General features: G+C 54.4%; 2 protein-coding genes across 2 annotated transcripts; both read left to right on the forward strand.

Moving 5' to 3' along the window:
• Nucleotides 1-3,645: 3,645 nt before the first annotated feature.
• On the forward strand, nt 3,646-5,377 carry SOX17 (SRY-box 17). Its single transcript, NM_001039326.2, has 2 exons — nt 3,646-3,989; nt 4,091-5,377. The coding sequence occupies exons 1-2, from the start codon at nt 3,701-3,703 to the stop codon at nt 5,038-5,040; spliced, it is 1,239 nt and encodes a 412-aa protein (NP_001034415.2). The 5' UTR covers nt 3,646-3,700; the 3' UTR covers nt 5,041-5,377.
• A 2,536-nt stretch (nt 5,378-7,913) lies between these two features.
• On the forward strand, nt 7,914-9,609 carry LOC121109895 (transcription factor SOX-17-like). Its single transcript, XM_040695976.2, has 2 exons — nt 7,914-8,257; nt 8,359-9,609. Exons 1-2 carry the CDS (start codon nt 7,969-7,971, stop codon nt 9,300-9,302), a joined length of 1,233 nt encoding a protein of 410 aa, XP_040551910.1. The 5' UTR covers nt 7,914-7,968; the 3' UTR covers nt 9,303-9,609.
• Nucleotides 9,610-16,849: the final 7,240 nt, after the last annotated feature.

Here is a 16,849-nt window from a genome sequence, read left to right on the forward strand (position 1 = left end):
CAGCGTCGTTGGGATGGGCTTTGGTTGTATGGTTACATTAATTTCCTTTGCATAGCCACGACTTTAGCACCTATTTAGCTTGTTCCAACATATCTTGCGCCAGTACAAATTTGTCGTGGCTCCTCTGACATAAAACCAGCACAAATACAAATGGGCTGCCTCGAATTGTTTAGTTCAGTTCAGATGCCTGATCTTTTTGGAGAGGTTCCAGCATTGTATCAAGCTTTTTTTTTTTTTTTTTTTTTTTTTTTTTAATTACTTGCATGTACTTAAGTATAAAAACTGCCAGGATTTGTGTTCTTGGAAATGCAGGCGTGGGGAGCTCTGCCCTGCCCCAGGCACCGCTCTGCGCTTGGTCCTGTGCAGCCCAACAGCTCAACCTGGAACGGGAGGGCACGAAAGCCGCAATGACAGCCCCTGGTGCAGTCCGAAGGCATTTTGATTTCACTGAGAAAAACGCAACTGCTTTGTGATCTTAGCGATCTTGGCGATCTTTGTGATCTTCGTGATCTTTGCGTTCTTTGTGATCTTTGTGATAGTGAATTAATCTTAATGTAAAATGAGCGGCTCCGATCTTTATTACGTTGTCCCCAATACGAAGAAAGAGCCACGTCCAGGCTCCCATTGGCTTCGTTGGGATTTCTGTAACACCACGCGTTACTCACTCAGAGCCCACACCCCGACCGCTTACTCCCTGCTCCCCGCGCGTCCCTCCCGCCCTTCCCACGCCTCTGATGGATGCCCTCTGCCCGGGTCAGGAAGGCGGCACGGCCACCCCGAGCATCGCCGGCAGCCCCGGGCCGGGGGTTAACCCTTTCCCTGGAGCTCCGAGCTCCTCCGCGATGCGCTGCACTCCCTTCCCTGCTCCGGGCCGTCCGGGAGCTGCCGAGCCCGCGGTCCCCAGCGGGCAGCGGCACCTCTCGGGCTCCGGGCGCTGCCGGGCAGGGGAAAGCGCTCTTACCTGCGCCAGGGATCCCGCACGCCGCTCTGCCCCCGCTGCAGCCGCGGAGTCGGGAGCGTCGCGGTGCCCTCCCGGAGCCGCTGTGAGCCCGGGGCGGCTCCGCTTTGCGTGCGGCGGGGGCGGAGGGCTCGGGGCAGCCCGACGGGGTTCGGCCTGCGGTGTGCGGTGGTGGTGAAGGGGAACCGGGCACCTTTTGGATGTTGGGAGCTGTGATTTGGATGGGAAGCGGTTAACGTTATTTCGAGATGTTAGAGTTTGGAAACATATGTATTTTTACTATCCTTTTTTTTTTTTTTTAATTTCAGTTTTATTTTATGCCTTCAGCAGTACACCATCCCTGGGCAGAGGCTCCGAGCACCGCGCACTTTCGCAACGCGAAGTCCCGAAAGGTCTTTTATTCGGGGCGATTTCTTTGCACAGAGAGCTTACTGTAAGCGGGTTGGAACTGCCTAAAGGAGGCAAAGCGCGTTGCCTTTAAGTACGCGTTAAAAAAAAAAAAAAAAAAAAAAAAAAAAAAAAAAAAAAGCCTCTGCCTTGAGAAAGGCTCGTTTCGCAGGAAACCCTCCGGATGTTTGCTGCTTTTCATGTGGCATTTGTGGTCGGCTCTGATAACGGCGTGCTCCGTGAGGGCCCCGAAATAGAAGCGCGGCTCTCTGCGGAGGATCCCCGCGCAGCGCTCGGGCGGGTTTAAAAGGTCATCGGGAGTCGGAGAGGGGGATGGGGGGGGGGGAGTTCACGGCTCACCTCGGGGCCCGGAGGGGGTCCGGAGCGCCAGGAGCGCTCGGGGAAGAGATGCGGGGCATTGCTGCTCGGGGTGCGGCGAATTGGGCTCGAAAGCACCCCGACACTGAAAGCAGAACGGGAGAAAAAACCATCTGTGGAGCGCTGGAAGGGCCCCGAGCTCTCAGCTCTGTTGTACGAAGCTGGGCTCGGTTGTGTTCAGAGCGCACCTGGCGTTCTTTGATCCACGCTCACTGAGCTGGAGGAGCGCTCCGCACAAATCGCCCAAAGCCGGCAGCTCAGTTTATCACCTCACGTTTTCTGCTGAAAGCGACAGTCCTAAAATTGTCGTCAAGTATATTCAGTGCGAGATCGTTCAGGGTTTGTTCCCTGGACTCCAGAAACCATTTCTTTAAAGCGCAACGAGAGGGGCGGGCGGGCACTGTAACGAAATAGGTTGGGGACGAGGTGGCACCCGGGCTGCGGGGAGCTCCTGGGGGTTGCTGTGGCCCCCGGCTCCGGACTGGGCTGGGGCCGACCCGGGGGAGGCTGCGAGAGCACCCAGCCGTCAGGGCACCGCGCCGTTGCCTTTGGCTGACTGCTTTGCTCGGAAGCCGGGTTGCTTTCTCCGCTCCGCAGCGTGTTCTGTCCTGTGCAGGTAGAAACACGCTTCCCTCGAGCACGACCGTGCTTCAGATAAGGTTCGGATGCCGCTTAATTCCTAACGTTCCCTGGGTATCAGCCGGCAGCAAAGCCTTCCTCGGACGCTCGGCCCAGGGCCGGGGGGTTTGGACGTGCTACAAATCTCAGCCGCAAAGCAGTTCCCGGCATAGGGAACCTCAGAAAAGGGCCCGACACAGCGCCCCGACGGCGGGGGCAGGGGCAGCTGAGGGACAACCCCAGTGCGCTCCTGGGTGCCGTCACCAACCCTATGGCGATCGATGTCTGTATGATACATAAATATCCAGGTGAAGGCTGGGCTCTGCAGGCAGAATACCCCGCTGAATTTCTTTTACAAATACATCGTGCCGCCGTAGGGAGGGCGGTGTTATGTATTAGGATGCGATCAGCGCACACACGTACAGGGACGAACACTGTTTCTGACCCCGTGGCTTTCTGCTGTACGTGGTGTAAGGGAGAAGCAGGGCTGGCGCGTGTGCACGAAGCGGGTGAAACGAACCCCAGCTCCCGGCTGGGTACGGGCAGGTGCCCTTCCTGAGACGGCCGTTGGGCCCCTGCAGCGGGGCTACCCGGGGTGTCAGAGCTCTGGGAGTCGTTTGCGGCTGTGGAACCGAACAGCGCGAGGGAGAGGGGAACGTCAACTCAAAGTGCCTCGAAGTGACGCTGCCCGATGTCGGCACCTCGCCTTGCTCGCTATCGCTGTGTTTCCGTCATTTATAAAACCCGCACTGGGCCGGCGGGTGCGGGGCACCGGGTTTTAAGCTGCCTGAGTAAGGAACTGCGATGTTCGAACGAGTTAAAGGCAGTGCTGCCTTCTTTCGTTTCATTTCAGTGAGAATCCTTCCGGTGCTGGTTTATGGGACCAAAGCGGGTGCACTTATCCAAATACATCTTCGGTCATCACTTGAAAGCAGATGAAGGTTTGGCTAATTCTTAACTAGCCGCCTTCCAGGTATGCCTACAACCCAGTCCCGTGGTGCCACGGGCTGCGTAGGCACACTTGGAAACGCTCTGTCCCTTCCACCTACGTCGTGCCACTGCGGTTTCAGTGGCCGTGGGGCCACAAACGGCACTGCCCCATTATCACTGCGCCGACGGCCGGCCCTGCCCCCCCTCGGCCCAATGGGCGGAGCGGCCGAGGCCGGGCCCCGCTCGGCTCAGGTGCCGGCGGAAGCCTCGGGGCCGCCCCGCAGAGCCGCCGGCAGCGCCCCGCGCCGCGCCCGCCCCCGCGGCCCCATTGGCCGCACCGCTGCTCAAATAGAGCCGGGCGGGAGCCGGCGGCCGCCAGCGAGTAGCGCGCTCGTCCGTCCGTGGCCGTCGGGGCCCGGGCGCCCCGCGATGAGCAGCCCCGATGCGGGCTACGCCAGCAGCGAGGAGCAGGCGCAGGGCCGGGGCGCGCTGCCCGCTATGATGCCGGCCCTGGGCCCGTGCCCCTGGGCGGAGGCGCTGAGCCCGCCGGGCGAGGCCAAGGCGAAGGGCGAGGCGGGGGCGACGGGCGGGCGCGGCAAGGGCGAGGCGCGGATCCGGCGGCCCATGAACGCCTTCATGGTGTGGGCGAAGGACGAGCGCAAGCGGCTGGCGCAGCAGAACCCGGACCTGCACAACGCGGAGCTCAGCAAGATGCTGGGTGAGCGCCGGGGCTGAGCGCCGGGGGGAGGGCGCGGGGCTGAGGGCCGGGCGTGGGGCTTCGGGCTTCGGGCGGCCGCGGTGACGGTGCTGTGCGCGCAGGTAAATCGTGGAAGGCGCTGTCGCTGGCGGAGAAGCGGCCGTTCGTGGAGGAGGCGGAGCGGCTGCGGGTGCAGCACATGCAGGACCACCCGAACTACAAGTACCGGCCGCGGCGGCGGAAGCAGGTGAAGCGCCTGAAGCGGGCGGAGGGCGGCTTCGCGCAGCACGGCCCGGCCGAGGCGGCGCCGCCCGCGCTGGGCCCCGACGGAGGCGGCGTCGGGACGTGCGGCGAGAGCCTGGCGCTGCCGTACGCGGAGCGCGGCTACGCGGCGGGGCCGGGGCGCTACCGGGACTGCCCGCCGCTGGGCGCCGCCTTCGACGGCTTCGGGCTGCCCACGCCGGACCCGTCCCCGCTGGACGCGGCGCACGGCGAGGCGCCCTTCTTCGCGCCGGGGCCGCCCGACGAGTGCGCGCCGGGGCCCTACGGCGGCTACGGCCCCGCGGCGGCGGGAGACTTCGCGGCGGCGGGAGCGGGCGAGAGCCCCGCGGGGGCGGCGCTGCGGCGGCACCACCACCAGCACCAGCACCACCAGCCGCACCAGCACTCGCACCCCGCTGCCGGCGAGCTGGGGCCGGGCGGCGCCCTGCCGGGGCTGCTGGGCTGCCCGGCGCCGCCGCATTACTACGGGCAGCTGTGCCCGGGCCGCGGCCCGCCCGCTCCCGTGCCCGTGCCGGTGGCTGTGGCGCTGGGCGCGCAGCCGTCCCCGCCGCCCGAGGCCGCGGCGTGCCGGGAGCCGCTGGAGCACTTGCCGCAGGAGGAGCTGCTGGGCGAGGTGGACCGCAGCGAGTTCGAGCAGTACCTGCGCTTCGCCTGCAAGGCCGAGCTGGGGCCGCCCTTCGCGGGCCACGACGTGGCCGGGCTGGCGTCGCCCGAGGCCGCGGGGCCGCTCTCCGCCGTGGTGTCGGACGCCAGCAGCGCCGTCTACTACTGCGGCTACGCCGACGGCTGAGGGCTGCGGCGGCACCGGGACGCCTCGCTCCTATTTATGTAATTTATTCGGATGCTGAGGACTGCCGAGGACCGGGACTCGCTCGGGGTTCAGAGGGTGCCGCGGCCGCGCCGCGCTCCGAGTGATGCCGGGATCGCCGTCCCCGTCTCACCGCGGGGTGCCGCGTTCGTTCCCCGGAACCCCGACGTGACACACAGCGGGGATGTCATTCATGGTCGAGATCCTTGCGGAGATAGCGATGGTTTTGTAACGTTGTACAGACTTCGGGTTTTTATATGTTGGTCGTGTACAGAGTAATTTTGCACTTTTTCAAATAAAGTGACAATAATAAAACTGCCCCTCGCTGCCTCCTCGCAGAGGTGCGATCGCACTCTGCAAACTGTCACCGTCGCTCTTTGCGCTGCTCCTACGGGTGTCCCCGCGGTGAGGATGCGGCGCCGATACGGGCTGCAGGCGCTCCCTCCCGTCCCTCTGCTCCAGGTGTACGCGCAGCGTTCCGTGTTCGGACATTGCCTCCGCCCCGCCCCGCTCCCGAAGTGATGTTCTGACCATTTATTGGTGGGTTTCTGAGACGGCTGTGACTGATCTGACCGCATCTAAACCCACGATGGCAGGGAGGTGGCTCCGCGGGGGTGCTGCTGCTCCTCCGCAGCGGCGCGGTACGAGGAGTGTTCGAGAACCCTCACTTTTACTTTCCCTAAAGTAATTCCTGTAACAGAACGATCTTGGCTATAGATCTAATTACCTCTGCTGCTGGCAAATACTCACGGCCAGGTGCAAGCTGCCCGCCATCTCTGAGCCTCCCGAGGCACAGCCCCGCTGGCAGCACGCAGTGGCATTTACACGCTGCTCGGGAGTCACCGGTCTCAGCACGTTACACCTGCCCGAGGACTCACCCGTTCCAGCTGCAGAGCTCCGTTCCAGCACTGTGCTCCCTGCAGCCGCACCGGGTTCTCCCTCGAGGCTCCCACGGGCGCGTGGCAGAAGCAGCGCTCAGCACACGAAGGCGGGCGGCCCTCGGTCACCTCTCTGCGGGTCCGTGCGTACCCTGCACACAGAGCAGTGTCCAGATGGTGCCTGGGATATAAAAAGTGCTTGGGCAGTGGCTGAGTGTCACTTTCCTCACACGGTTTTAACCTACCGGCTTTGATTAAATTCATGAAATCATAGAATCGTTTGAGTTGGAAGGGACCTTTAAAGGTCATCTAGTCTAACTCCCCTACAATGAACAGGGTTATCTGCAGCTACATCACGTTGCTCAGAGTCCCACCCAGCCTGAACCTGATTGTCTCCAGAGATGGAGTATCCACCACTTCTCTGGGCAACCCATGCCAGTGCCTCACCACCTTTATCATCAAACAACTTCTTTCTTTATATCCAGTCTAAATCTCCTCTCTTTCCGTTTGAAACCATTTCCCTCTGTCCTATCACCACAGGCCCTGCTAAAGAGGCTGTCCCCTTCATTCTTACAGCTCCCCTTTAGATACTGAAAGGCCGCTATCAGCTCTCCCTGAAACCTTCTCTTCTCCAGGCTGAACAGCCCCAGCTCTCTCAGTCCGTCCTCTTAGAGGAAACGTTTCATCCCTTGGATCATCTGTGTGGCCCTCCTCTGGACACACTCTGACAGGTCCGTGTCTCTCCTGCACTAAGAACTCCACATCTGGACACAGTACTCCAGGTGAGGTCTCACCAGCACATAGCAGAGGGGCAGGATCACCTCCCTCGCCCTGCTGGCCGCGCTGCTTTGGATGCAGACCAGCATACAGTTGGCTTTCTGGGCTGTGAGGACACGCTGCTGGCTCACGACTTGTTGCCATCCACCAGCATCCCCAGATTCACTTTCCCCTTCACCCTATTCATGACTTTGTGGAGGAAAATCACATCAATTGGCCTAGAACCAAATCACTCTAACGCTGGTGGTATGTTTGAGCACCTCCTGGCAGTGACTGTCAATCTACCGTGTTAAATAAACATCGGGGATTAGGAAACAGGGCCGAACGCATCCTCTTCAGGTGATCGCCACCACCCCCAAATGAACCCCGTGTCTCTCTGTAGACGTGGAGGCTCCCTCAGCGCCAAGGATGCCCGTGGGCACAGACGGCAGCCCCCAGGCCCGCTCTGCTTCTTTGCCTCAGCTGGGGCTGTGGGAGGGCTGTGGGTGCCGCAGAACCGCGTACCGTCGGAGGACACCGCCGGCCTCGGGTGTCCCTCGCGGGGCCGCGGGGATCGCATCCGCTCCGCTCTCGGCCCTCCGCCTCTGCTCCTCTCCTCCCGGGGAGGGCAGCGCGGCATTTCGCTGAAGGTCCGCACAGAGGAAGAGGGAAAGCGCGGCAGGTCGGGGAAAGTGGGATTTTCCGACGTGGAAACTTTGGGTTTCTATTAGCCCCCATAGGACGGCTGTGCCCGCCCTCCCCAGTCCCAAAGAAGCTCCCAGCTCAGTATCACCACAGCGCGGCTGGCCCGGGGACCCGAAGGGAGCCAGCATCCCTGTTCCCGTGTATCTGTGTCCCCATGTCCCGAACATAACCCAGCGGGTCTGTGCAGCGCGGCTCTGGCCGTTAGCTTTAGGATGTGCTCAATCAGTGCGAAGCCCGAAAGGGCAGAAACACAGATCCGACGGTTGTCTCACCTCACAGGACAATGCTCGCCGGTTCCGTGCCAAACCTCGCCACCCTCCGCGGCATCCCTGGCACGGGCTGAGGGAGGCGGGATCGGGCCGGAGCGGCCGAGGCCGGGCACCGCCCGGCTCAGGTGCCGGCGGAAGCCTCGGGGCCGCCCCGCAGAGCCGCCGGCAGCGCCCCGAGCCGCGCCCGCCCCCGCGGCCCCATTGGCCGCGCCGCTGCTCAAATAGAGCCGGGCGGGAGCCGGCGGCCGCCAGCGAGTAGCGCGCTCGTCCGTCCGTGGCCGTCGGGGCCCGGGCGCCCCGCGATGAGCAGCCCCGATGCGGGCTACGCCAGCAGCGAGGAGCAGGCGCAGGGCCGGGGCGCGCTGCCCGCTATGATGCCGGCCCTGGGCCCGTGCCCCTGGGCGGAGGCGCTGAGCCCGCCGGGCGAGGCCAAGGCGAAGGGCGAGGCGGGGGCGACGGGCGGGCGCGGCAAGGGCGAGGCGCGGATCCGGCGGCCCATGAACGCCTTCATGGTGTGGGCGAAGGACGAGCGCAAGCGGCTGGCGCAGCAGAACCCGGACCTGCACAACGCGGAGCTCAGCAAGATGCTGGGTGAGCGCCGGGGCTGAGCGCCGGGGGGAGGGCGCGGGGCTGAGGGCCGGGCGTGGGGCTTCGGGCTTCGGGCGGCCGCGGTGACGGTGCTGTGCGCGCAGGTAAATCGTGGAAGGCGCTGTCGCTGGCGGAGAAGCGGCCGTTCGTGGAGGAGGCGGAGCGGCTGCGGGTGCAGCACATGCAGGACCACCCGAACTACAAGTACCGGCCGCGGCGGCGGAAGCAGGTGAAGCGCCTGAAGCGGGCGGAGGGCGGCTTCGCGCAGCACGGCCCGGCCGAGGCGGCGCCGCCCGCGCTGGGCCCCGACGGAGGCGGCGTCGGGACGTGCGGCGAGAGCCTGGCGCTGCCGTACGCGGAGCGCGGCTACGCGGCGGGGCCGGGGCGCTACCGGGACTGCCCGCCGCTGGGCGCCGCCTTCGACGGCTTCGGGCTGCCCACGCCGGACCCGTCCCCTCTGGACGCGGCGCACGGCGAGGCGCCCTTCTTCGCGCCGGGGCCGCCCGACGAGTGCGCGCCGGGGCCCTACGGCGGCTACGGCCCCGCGGCGGCGGGAGACTTCGCGGCGGCGGGAGCGGGCGAGAGCCCCGCGGGGGCGGCGCTGCGGCGGCACCAGCACCAGCACCACCAGCCGCACCAGCACTCGCACCCCGCTGCCGGCGAGCTGGGGCCGGGCGGCGCCCTGCCGGGGCTGCTGGGCTGCCCGGCGCCGCCGCATTACTACGGGCAGCTGTGCCCGGGCCGCGGCCCGCCCGCTCCCGTGCCCGTGCCGGTGGCTGTGGCGCTGGGCGCGCAGCCGTCCCCGCCGCCCGAGGCCGCGGCGTGCCGGGAGCCGCTGGAGCACTTGCCGCAGGAGGAGCTGCTGGGCGAGGTGGACCGCAGCGAGTTCGAGCAGTACCTGCGCTTCGCCTGCAAGGCCGAGCTGGGGCCGCCCTTCGCGGGCCACGACGTGGCCGGGCTGGCGTCGCCCGAGGCCGCGGGGCCGCTCTCTGCCGTGGTGTCGGACGCCAGCAGCGCCGTCTACTACTGCGGCTACGCCGACGGCTGAGGGCTGCGGCGGCACCGGGACGCCTCGCTCCTATTTATGTAATTTATTGGACTCTTCTCGGGACATATCCGCCAAGCCCGTCGGGGTTGGAAGTGCTGTTACCGAATAGATATACAGCCTTGTTTCCAGCTGATCTCGCACTGACGTGCGGTTACACTTCAGTTGTCATCCGTACCCGAAATTAGCATCTTCTTGCTGCATCAATGCTGTTACTGTCTGCACGGTTTTATGCACTGTTTTTACCTGTACTCTATTTATATATAGTTTTTTTTTGTACTTCAGGATAATAAATGGCTGTACGGCTCTTTCTGTCATTCTCTTTGGTCCTATGGCCCTGTAGGGGGATGCGGCTGCCATAAAAGCTGTCATGTCCTGAGGCGGAGTGAGGGGATTGCAGGTGCCGACTGATGCTCTGTTGCCATAGCAGTCTTACCGAAGACATTCGTTTCTGAAGTTGCTGTGTTCCTGCTCCGGTGCTGCATGGATGGGGCTGTGCCGACATCTCTCCTCGAGTCCAACGTTATGTGACCATGCTGAGTTGTGGTCCTCTTTGGCGATTTTGTTTGTTTGATTTCCATTTAGTAATTGCTAACTGGAGTTTATGATTGTCATTAAATGCACTGGAGAAGACCTCCTGCCCTGAACTGTCATGTGTGGCTAAAGGAAGCAGGTAAATTTGAGATGCTGCTTTTAAAGGAACTGATCGAATGTAGATACCGGCGGACTTGAAGGTGATTTTGCTTTAGATAGCGTTTTCTGCTCAAAGGCAACTGTTTGCCACAACTCACAAATGACATTCATGCTGTATTTACATGTGCTCTTACTTTCTGTTGTGTACCCCTGAGTAAGTTAAGATTCTGTCTGTTGGGCTTCAGACTTCCTCTGGTAGGGTGACAGAATGCCCACATGCTCAGTTGCTCTCACCCAACTGCTCATATCCATTACCCATTAAGGCAGGTGCTGTTTCACTGTTCATCTGTTCTGCCCTGTGACTTTTTTGCCAGTGTTAAGAATGGAGTTATACCCCCATCTCACTGTAACTATGCTTATGCAGAAAGCATCCCTGGTGCTTCTGGTGACGCTTCCCTTTGGAAGATGCTGACCAGGGCCAGCTGGTGTTAATTGATGAGAACGTCAGAGACATTAATTCATAAATGATGCTTGAAAAGTGGTATCAGTGACATCCATAATAAATAATTTTAGTTAGAAGTACTTCATCCTGCACTAGATTCAATTGTCATCGTCACTGAAGAAATCCAGCTAAGACTTCAACTATGTAATCCATGCTCAGCTTTGTAAAACTTGCGGTAACTTCGATCTATAATAATGGCTGTTTGCTCAACACCTGCCACATTCAAAGCATCAGCTGAGTGATTTTCAAGTAATCCCGTAGCTGCATGCTTGAGCAGAGAGCGTTTGACTTTGGAGAAGCCATTTTATGTAGTTCAGAGGAAATCCTGGTTCTGTCTACTCCAATGGAGTTGGGTTTTCAGTGCTGTAAAGTGAACTGCATGTGAAATTGAAAAGCTCACCTGAAGTTGCTGTAATTACGTAGAACTTCAAGTGTAGTAAATACAAATGCAGTTCTCCAAAGTATCATTAAATTGCCTTAACTTTGAGGAGACTGTTTTTCTGCCTCCTTTAACCTCTTCTGGTGCTGGTTCCTTTTTCATTTGCTGTCTGCCTTCTAATACCGATTTCTTCCTAGAACTTTGTTCACCACCTGCGTTAATTGAAGCAGAAACTGAGGAATGCCTCATCAAACACAGCATGTATGCCATCCTGTTATACAAGCCTGTGTTTGGCCTGAGACAAGGTGAAGATTAAGAAACAAACATTGTCAGTGGGTTTTTGAGTTAAAAGTTGAGGACAACTGGGGATGTGGAATAGTTGGCTTGATTACCGTTCACATAATGAAGCTGTTACTTCAGCATCTTTGCTTTTGCTGTAGTTCCCTTCCACTATGCTCTTTGCCTAGATGATATTCCTTTTGTTGCTCAAATTTGCTTTCTTCCTTTTGTATAACATCGCTAACATTCCTACTGGGTTTGTACATCCTCTTTCCATTCTCCAGCATCCAAGCTTTTCCACTTTGTCTGAAACCTGCTCATATGCTGTCCCCTTCTGAAATTGCTTTGCTTTCTTGTTTGTTTTTTCTTCTAATCTTTATTCCTTCCTGCTGATAGTTCCCACTCTCTACCTGTATCCCTCACCCTCAGTGTAATCCCAATTCTGTTCCTGCCCCAGCCATGCCCTCCTTTTACTGCATGACATTCCTTCATCTCTTCTGTTCTCTCACTGTGCTGGGTGGTAGTTTTATCGTTATAAGCTTCTCTTGCCTTCCTGCATCGCATCTCATGGCCCGGTGCTTTTTGCTTTTGTAGATTCTATTCTAGTTTCAGAACTCAAATCACAGCTCTGACACTGAGCTGATGCCTACCCTGGACTAAATTTTAATTTGTACGTCAAAATGTTTTTGGGTTCGATTGAATTTGTTTGAAAGAACACATTTCATTTTCAGAAGTGTACGGTGAGTTTTATTGGACTCTCCTGTATTCTCCTAGAGCCAGCTGTTTGAGGTGGAAAATTTGTGGTCCAAATACATTACTGAGGCTATAGAGAACCGATATTGTGTTCTTGAAATGGAAAGTCTGAGGACATCAGTGTCTGTATTATGTTCAGCATCAGCTGAGTATAATACTTGTGCACTGGACTGTTTCCCAGAGATGGGCACTGACTTAGGAACTGCAATGTAATTTAACTTCTGTTTTTATTTTTATTACCTATTTTATTTTACTTTTTTGTACAGGCCACATTGCTTTGATTTGTTTACATATTAATGTAGCAAAATTGATACTGTGCCCTTTGCAGACATTCTTTAAACTGTTGATTTACCTACTGAAAAGCTTAGCCATTCTTAAATGAATGTGGATATTTAGATGAGGGAAATATATGAAACATTTTAGCCACCAAGATGCTAACAGTTGTATGCTGAATGATTACTAATCAGAACTGATACATACATTTTAAATCCAGGTACAGTATGAAGTAGGTAAAAGCCTAGGCTAGTAGTGGAATAAAAGCAATTTAACTTAGCATAGTCCTAAATGATGACTAATTTATTCTTCTTGTCAGGTAAATTATGAATAAACGCCTTGACTTACTACGGTGATTTAAAAATATAGTTAAATGAGTGCATGGTTGTGTAGGAACAGGGGATGTCTCTGGGGTATTTGTGGAGGGCTTTCGGTCTGGAAAACAATTAGTACATTGTTTTTTTTTTTTTGAGGTTAAGTGTAGTTCTAAAGTGTCTGCCTTCGACATAATTAAAGCATGAATGTATCTTACTCTGTGTGTCATTTTCATTTGAAAGTGCCACAGCTCCTAGAAGATTGGCTAAGGTTGAAAATAAGAATAAAAAAAAAGAAGCTGAACCACACAAAGGTTGTGCCGTATCACCTGACACAGATGAAGCAGATCACTCGTGAGCAGTCATGAGCAATCATTGACAAGTGCTGAAGTAGGTTTCGGAAACAACATTCATTAAAACCAAATGTCATCATGTAGCTGTTTAAAGTAGGATTTTAGCTTATTCTGTGTGTTTAATAAATGATGATTCCAAGAAAATAAATTTCCCTCTTTTTCCCTTATCAGTGAGAAAACTTGTTTCATGGGGTATTCTACAGAGTTATCAGGGCAATATATAGTTATTGTTCACATTGAGGGTGGCAGCTTCATTTGCCCACAGAGAATATATTTAGGTACTAGCAATCTTGGGTTCCTTCCAAGGGATTATGGAGTAACTCTGCAGTGTCTGATTTACTTTAAAGCTTCTTGTTATTACAGTTAAGGAGCAGAATTTATCCCGCACACATCCTGTTTAAAACAAAATTTTGTTCCCTGTTCAACAGAGATAAAGAATATTTAAATGTGTTTTTATGGGTAAAAATTGTGTCCAAGTTAACTGGAAGGGTGAACCCATATCTCTGAATTCATAGAACCATAGAATATCCATAGTTGCAATATCTCCGTAAGGATCACCAAGTCCAACTCCTGGCTTCACACAACTACCCAAAATCAAACCCTATATGTGAGAACATTGCCCAAATGCTCTTTGAACTCCATCAGCTCGGGGCCGTGCCCACTGCCCTCTGATGCAGACCCTGTCCTTACCCCCAGCTGCCCCTCCTGACACAGCTCTATGCTGTTTCTTCGGGCCCCATTGCTGTCCCCAGAGAGCAGAGCTCAGCACTGCCTCTCCACTCCCTGTGAGGAGCTGCAGATGTCATGAGGTCTCTCCTCTGCTCTGGGCTGAGCAAACCCAGGCACCTCAGATGCTCTTCACACATCTTGTCTTCCAGACCCTTTACCATCTTTGTAGCCCTTCTTTGGACGTTCTCTAATAGTTCTATACCCTTCTTATATTGTGGTACCCAAACCATGCTCAGTGCTCGAGGTGAGGCCGCGCAGAGCAAAGTGGTCAGTCCCTTCCCTCGCCTACTGGCAGTGCTGGGCCTGGTGCAATCCAAGGTCACAATTGGTCTTTTTAGCTACCAGGGCATTATGTTGACTAGAGTTCAAACTGTGGTCAACCAGAACTTCCACGTCCCTTCTTGTGGGGTTGATCCCCAGCCTCTCGTCCCTCAGCCTGTACATATATCTGGAGCTGGCCCACCCCATGTGCAGAGTCCGGCAATTGCTCTCTTTAAACTTCATGCAACTGGTGATTGCCGAGCCTTCCAATAAGTCAAGATCTCTATGCCAGGCCTCTCTATTCTCAAGGGAGTCAAAAGTTCCTCCCAAATTAGAGCTGTCCACAAGCCCATTTAGTAAACCTTCAAGCCATGTATCCAAGTCATTAATGAAAACACTGAAAACAACTGGCTCTAAAATGGAGCCCTATGGAACCCCGCCAATGTCTGGACACCAGCCGGTGTAACCCCACTTTCTATAACTCCTTGAGCCCAACCTGTCAGCAAAGTGTTCACCCATTCTGCTATTTTTTTTTTTCTTTTTGTTCAGCTGTATGATGGGCATTTGTTCCAAAAGGATACTGTGAGAAACAGTATTAAAACTGATCGATACAATACAAATTCTGGTCTCAAATGCACAGAATGGTATTACTTATGGGACAAGAGCATAAGTCATATCAAGGCTATGTAATCTTAATAGTTTCTCATGCTTTGAAAGGTATCGCTTTTGTCAGTTACTATGAGTGAGTCTATGATTACATGCATGTTCTATCAAAATATCAATGTATGTCCACTTGCATAAAATCAACAGTGAAATCCTCAGGTGTTTTCTGTGAGAAACAGGAAGCAGCTTTGGTATCAGATTAATGCAATGTATCAATGTTTCATACTTTTGAACTGAGTATGATGTCAGGAAGTGTAGCATTACAAAAACACCAATATTATTGTAAGAATTTTGATTCATAATGTGCTGGGTTTGCTTTAAGAGGAACAGATTTAATTCACAACTGAGTTGGAATACCACAGTTGTTTGTTATCAACACCTTTTCTTGATGAATGGAGTACTCAGTTGGTTAAACCTGTAGAGAACTGTTTAACACATGGAAAATAAGCTAGTATTTGTTGAGATGAAAGTGCTATCACCCCAAGATTTGACCAAAATTTCCTATGGTATTCTGCTGCAAATATTCTTTGAAAGCAGACTGAGAAACTCACATGAAAAGGCAAAAAAAATAAGAGTAGTTCTACTATTCCTGAATAGGTCAGAGCAATATTTTAGGGGAAGAAGATACAAGGATTCTCCGAGACAGGTATGTTTAATGTATGTGAAAATAACATTATTTCCACTTACAGCACATGAAACATTCCTTTTGAGCAGCCTCAGTCCAGATGGGTTGGTTGTACTGAGTAGTTTAATGTATTTATGTAAGGAAGCTTGTGTAGTTATCTGTAGTCTGTTCTGGTAGGAAGATATAGAGAAATAGACTTTGTCTTTCAAAACTTATACTTCATCCTTATAAATTTAAATTGATTTCCAGGACAGACAATTTTCCAAGTGACCTGTCACTCACTGATACACTTCCTTTAGAAATTTGAGGGCCTTGACATGATGGAAAATAAAGGATCTAAACAACAATTTGCATCAAGTACACCAAGCTCTGGGCACCACTACTAAATCGCAGAAAATAAAATATTGAATTAGAAAATCCCATGTCAGGGCTTTAACTTGACTGACAAATCTGAGATTGTAATTCCACAAATGTTTTTCATGGTGTCAAAACCAATAACACTGATTTAAGGTAAAATATATGCGTTTATAGACTTTAATCCAGTTTTGCTCTGACAATAGTGTCAATAGAACTAGAATAGGTGGAGCAACTTGTCTGAGTTTTTGTCAGCACCGAGAGCTTGTTGTGGTGGTTATAGCTGTGCAAGTACGTGAAACTCCAGGACTCCAGGTGGCACCTGAGAGGTAGCCAGCAATGTGTCAATATTGTATAAAAAGTCAGAGAAGCAGCAAGTACCACTGAAGGATTGGGTTTTTGCAGCACTTCCCTCTATAATTGATGAAATATTGCACTATGTGTAGTCTGTGCTTAGAAGCATAGAGCAGACTACTTTCTTGTTTTTCTAAACAAATTAGCGTTAGCAGAACGTTAACAATCTGATGTGACACCATGTTATTTCTTTTGACAGACACCTATAGCTTTTTAGGTGTGAATTGGACATGGAAGTACTTTCATTCCTAACAACTTCAGTGCTTCTGCCAGTCAGGATGAGCTATTTGGATTTAGAGAATCACAGCATGGTTGAGGTTGGAAGAGTTCTCTAAGTCTATTGGGCCCAACTCCCGCTCCGGCAAGGACGCCCAGATCAGGGGGCCCAGGTCTGTGTCTAGGTGGCTGCTAAAGATCTCCAAAGAGGAGATTTCACAGCCTCTGAGTATAGAAGGAATACTGCCACCAAAACTTCAACCCTGGATTTGGAGGGAGCAGATTTAAAGCTGCTCGGGGAACTAGTTAGTAGGGTCCCCTGGCAAACTGGTTTTGAAGGCATTGGGGTCCATCAGTACTGGTCACTTTAAGTGCTACATTCTAAGAGCACAGGAACAGGATATTCCAAAATCATAGAATCATAGAATGGCCTATGTTGAAAAGGACCATAGTGACCAACTAGTTTCAACCCCCCTGCTATGTTCAGGGTCACCAACCACTAGAAATGTTGGAAGTCAAACAGGTGGGGCAGAAGGACTGCTTGGCTGAACAGGGCTCTTCTAGAGGTTAGGCAGAAAAAGAAAATGTATGGCTGCTGGAAGCTGGGAGTTGGACTCAATGATCCTTATGGGTCTCTTTCAGCTTGGGATATTCAGTGATTTTTTCTGGGCAACTTGTGCCAGTGCTCAGTCACCCGTACAGCACAGAAATGCTGCCTGGTGTTCAGAGGGAACCTCATGCATTCCAGTTTGTGCCCATAGCTTCTTGTCCTAGCACTGGGCAACACTAAAGAGAGCCAGGTTCCATCCTCTTTGCATCTCCCATTTTATATATGTTAATAGGACCTCCCTGAGCATTCTCT

Source organism: Gallus gallus, chromosome 2 (assembly GCF_016699485.2).
Source record: "Gallus gallus isolate bGalGal1 chromosome 2, bGalGal1.mat.broiler.GRCg7b, whole genome shotgun sequence".
Taxonomy (NCBI): domain Eukaryota; kingdom Metazoa; phylum Chordata; class Aves; order Galliformes; family Phasianidae; genus Gallus; species Gallus gallus.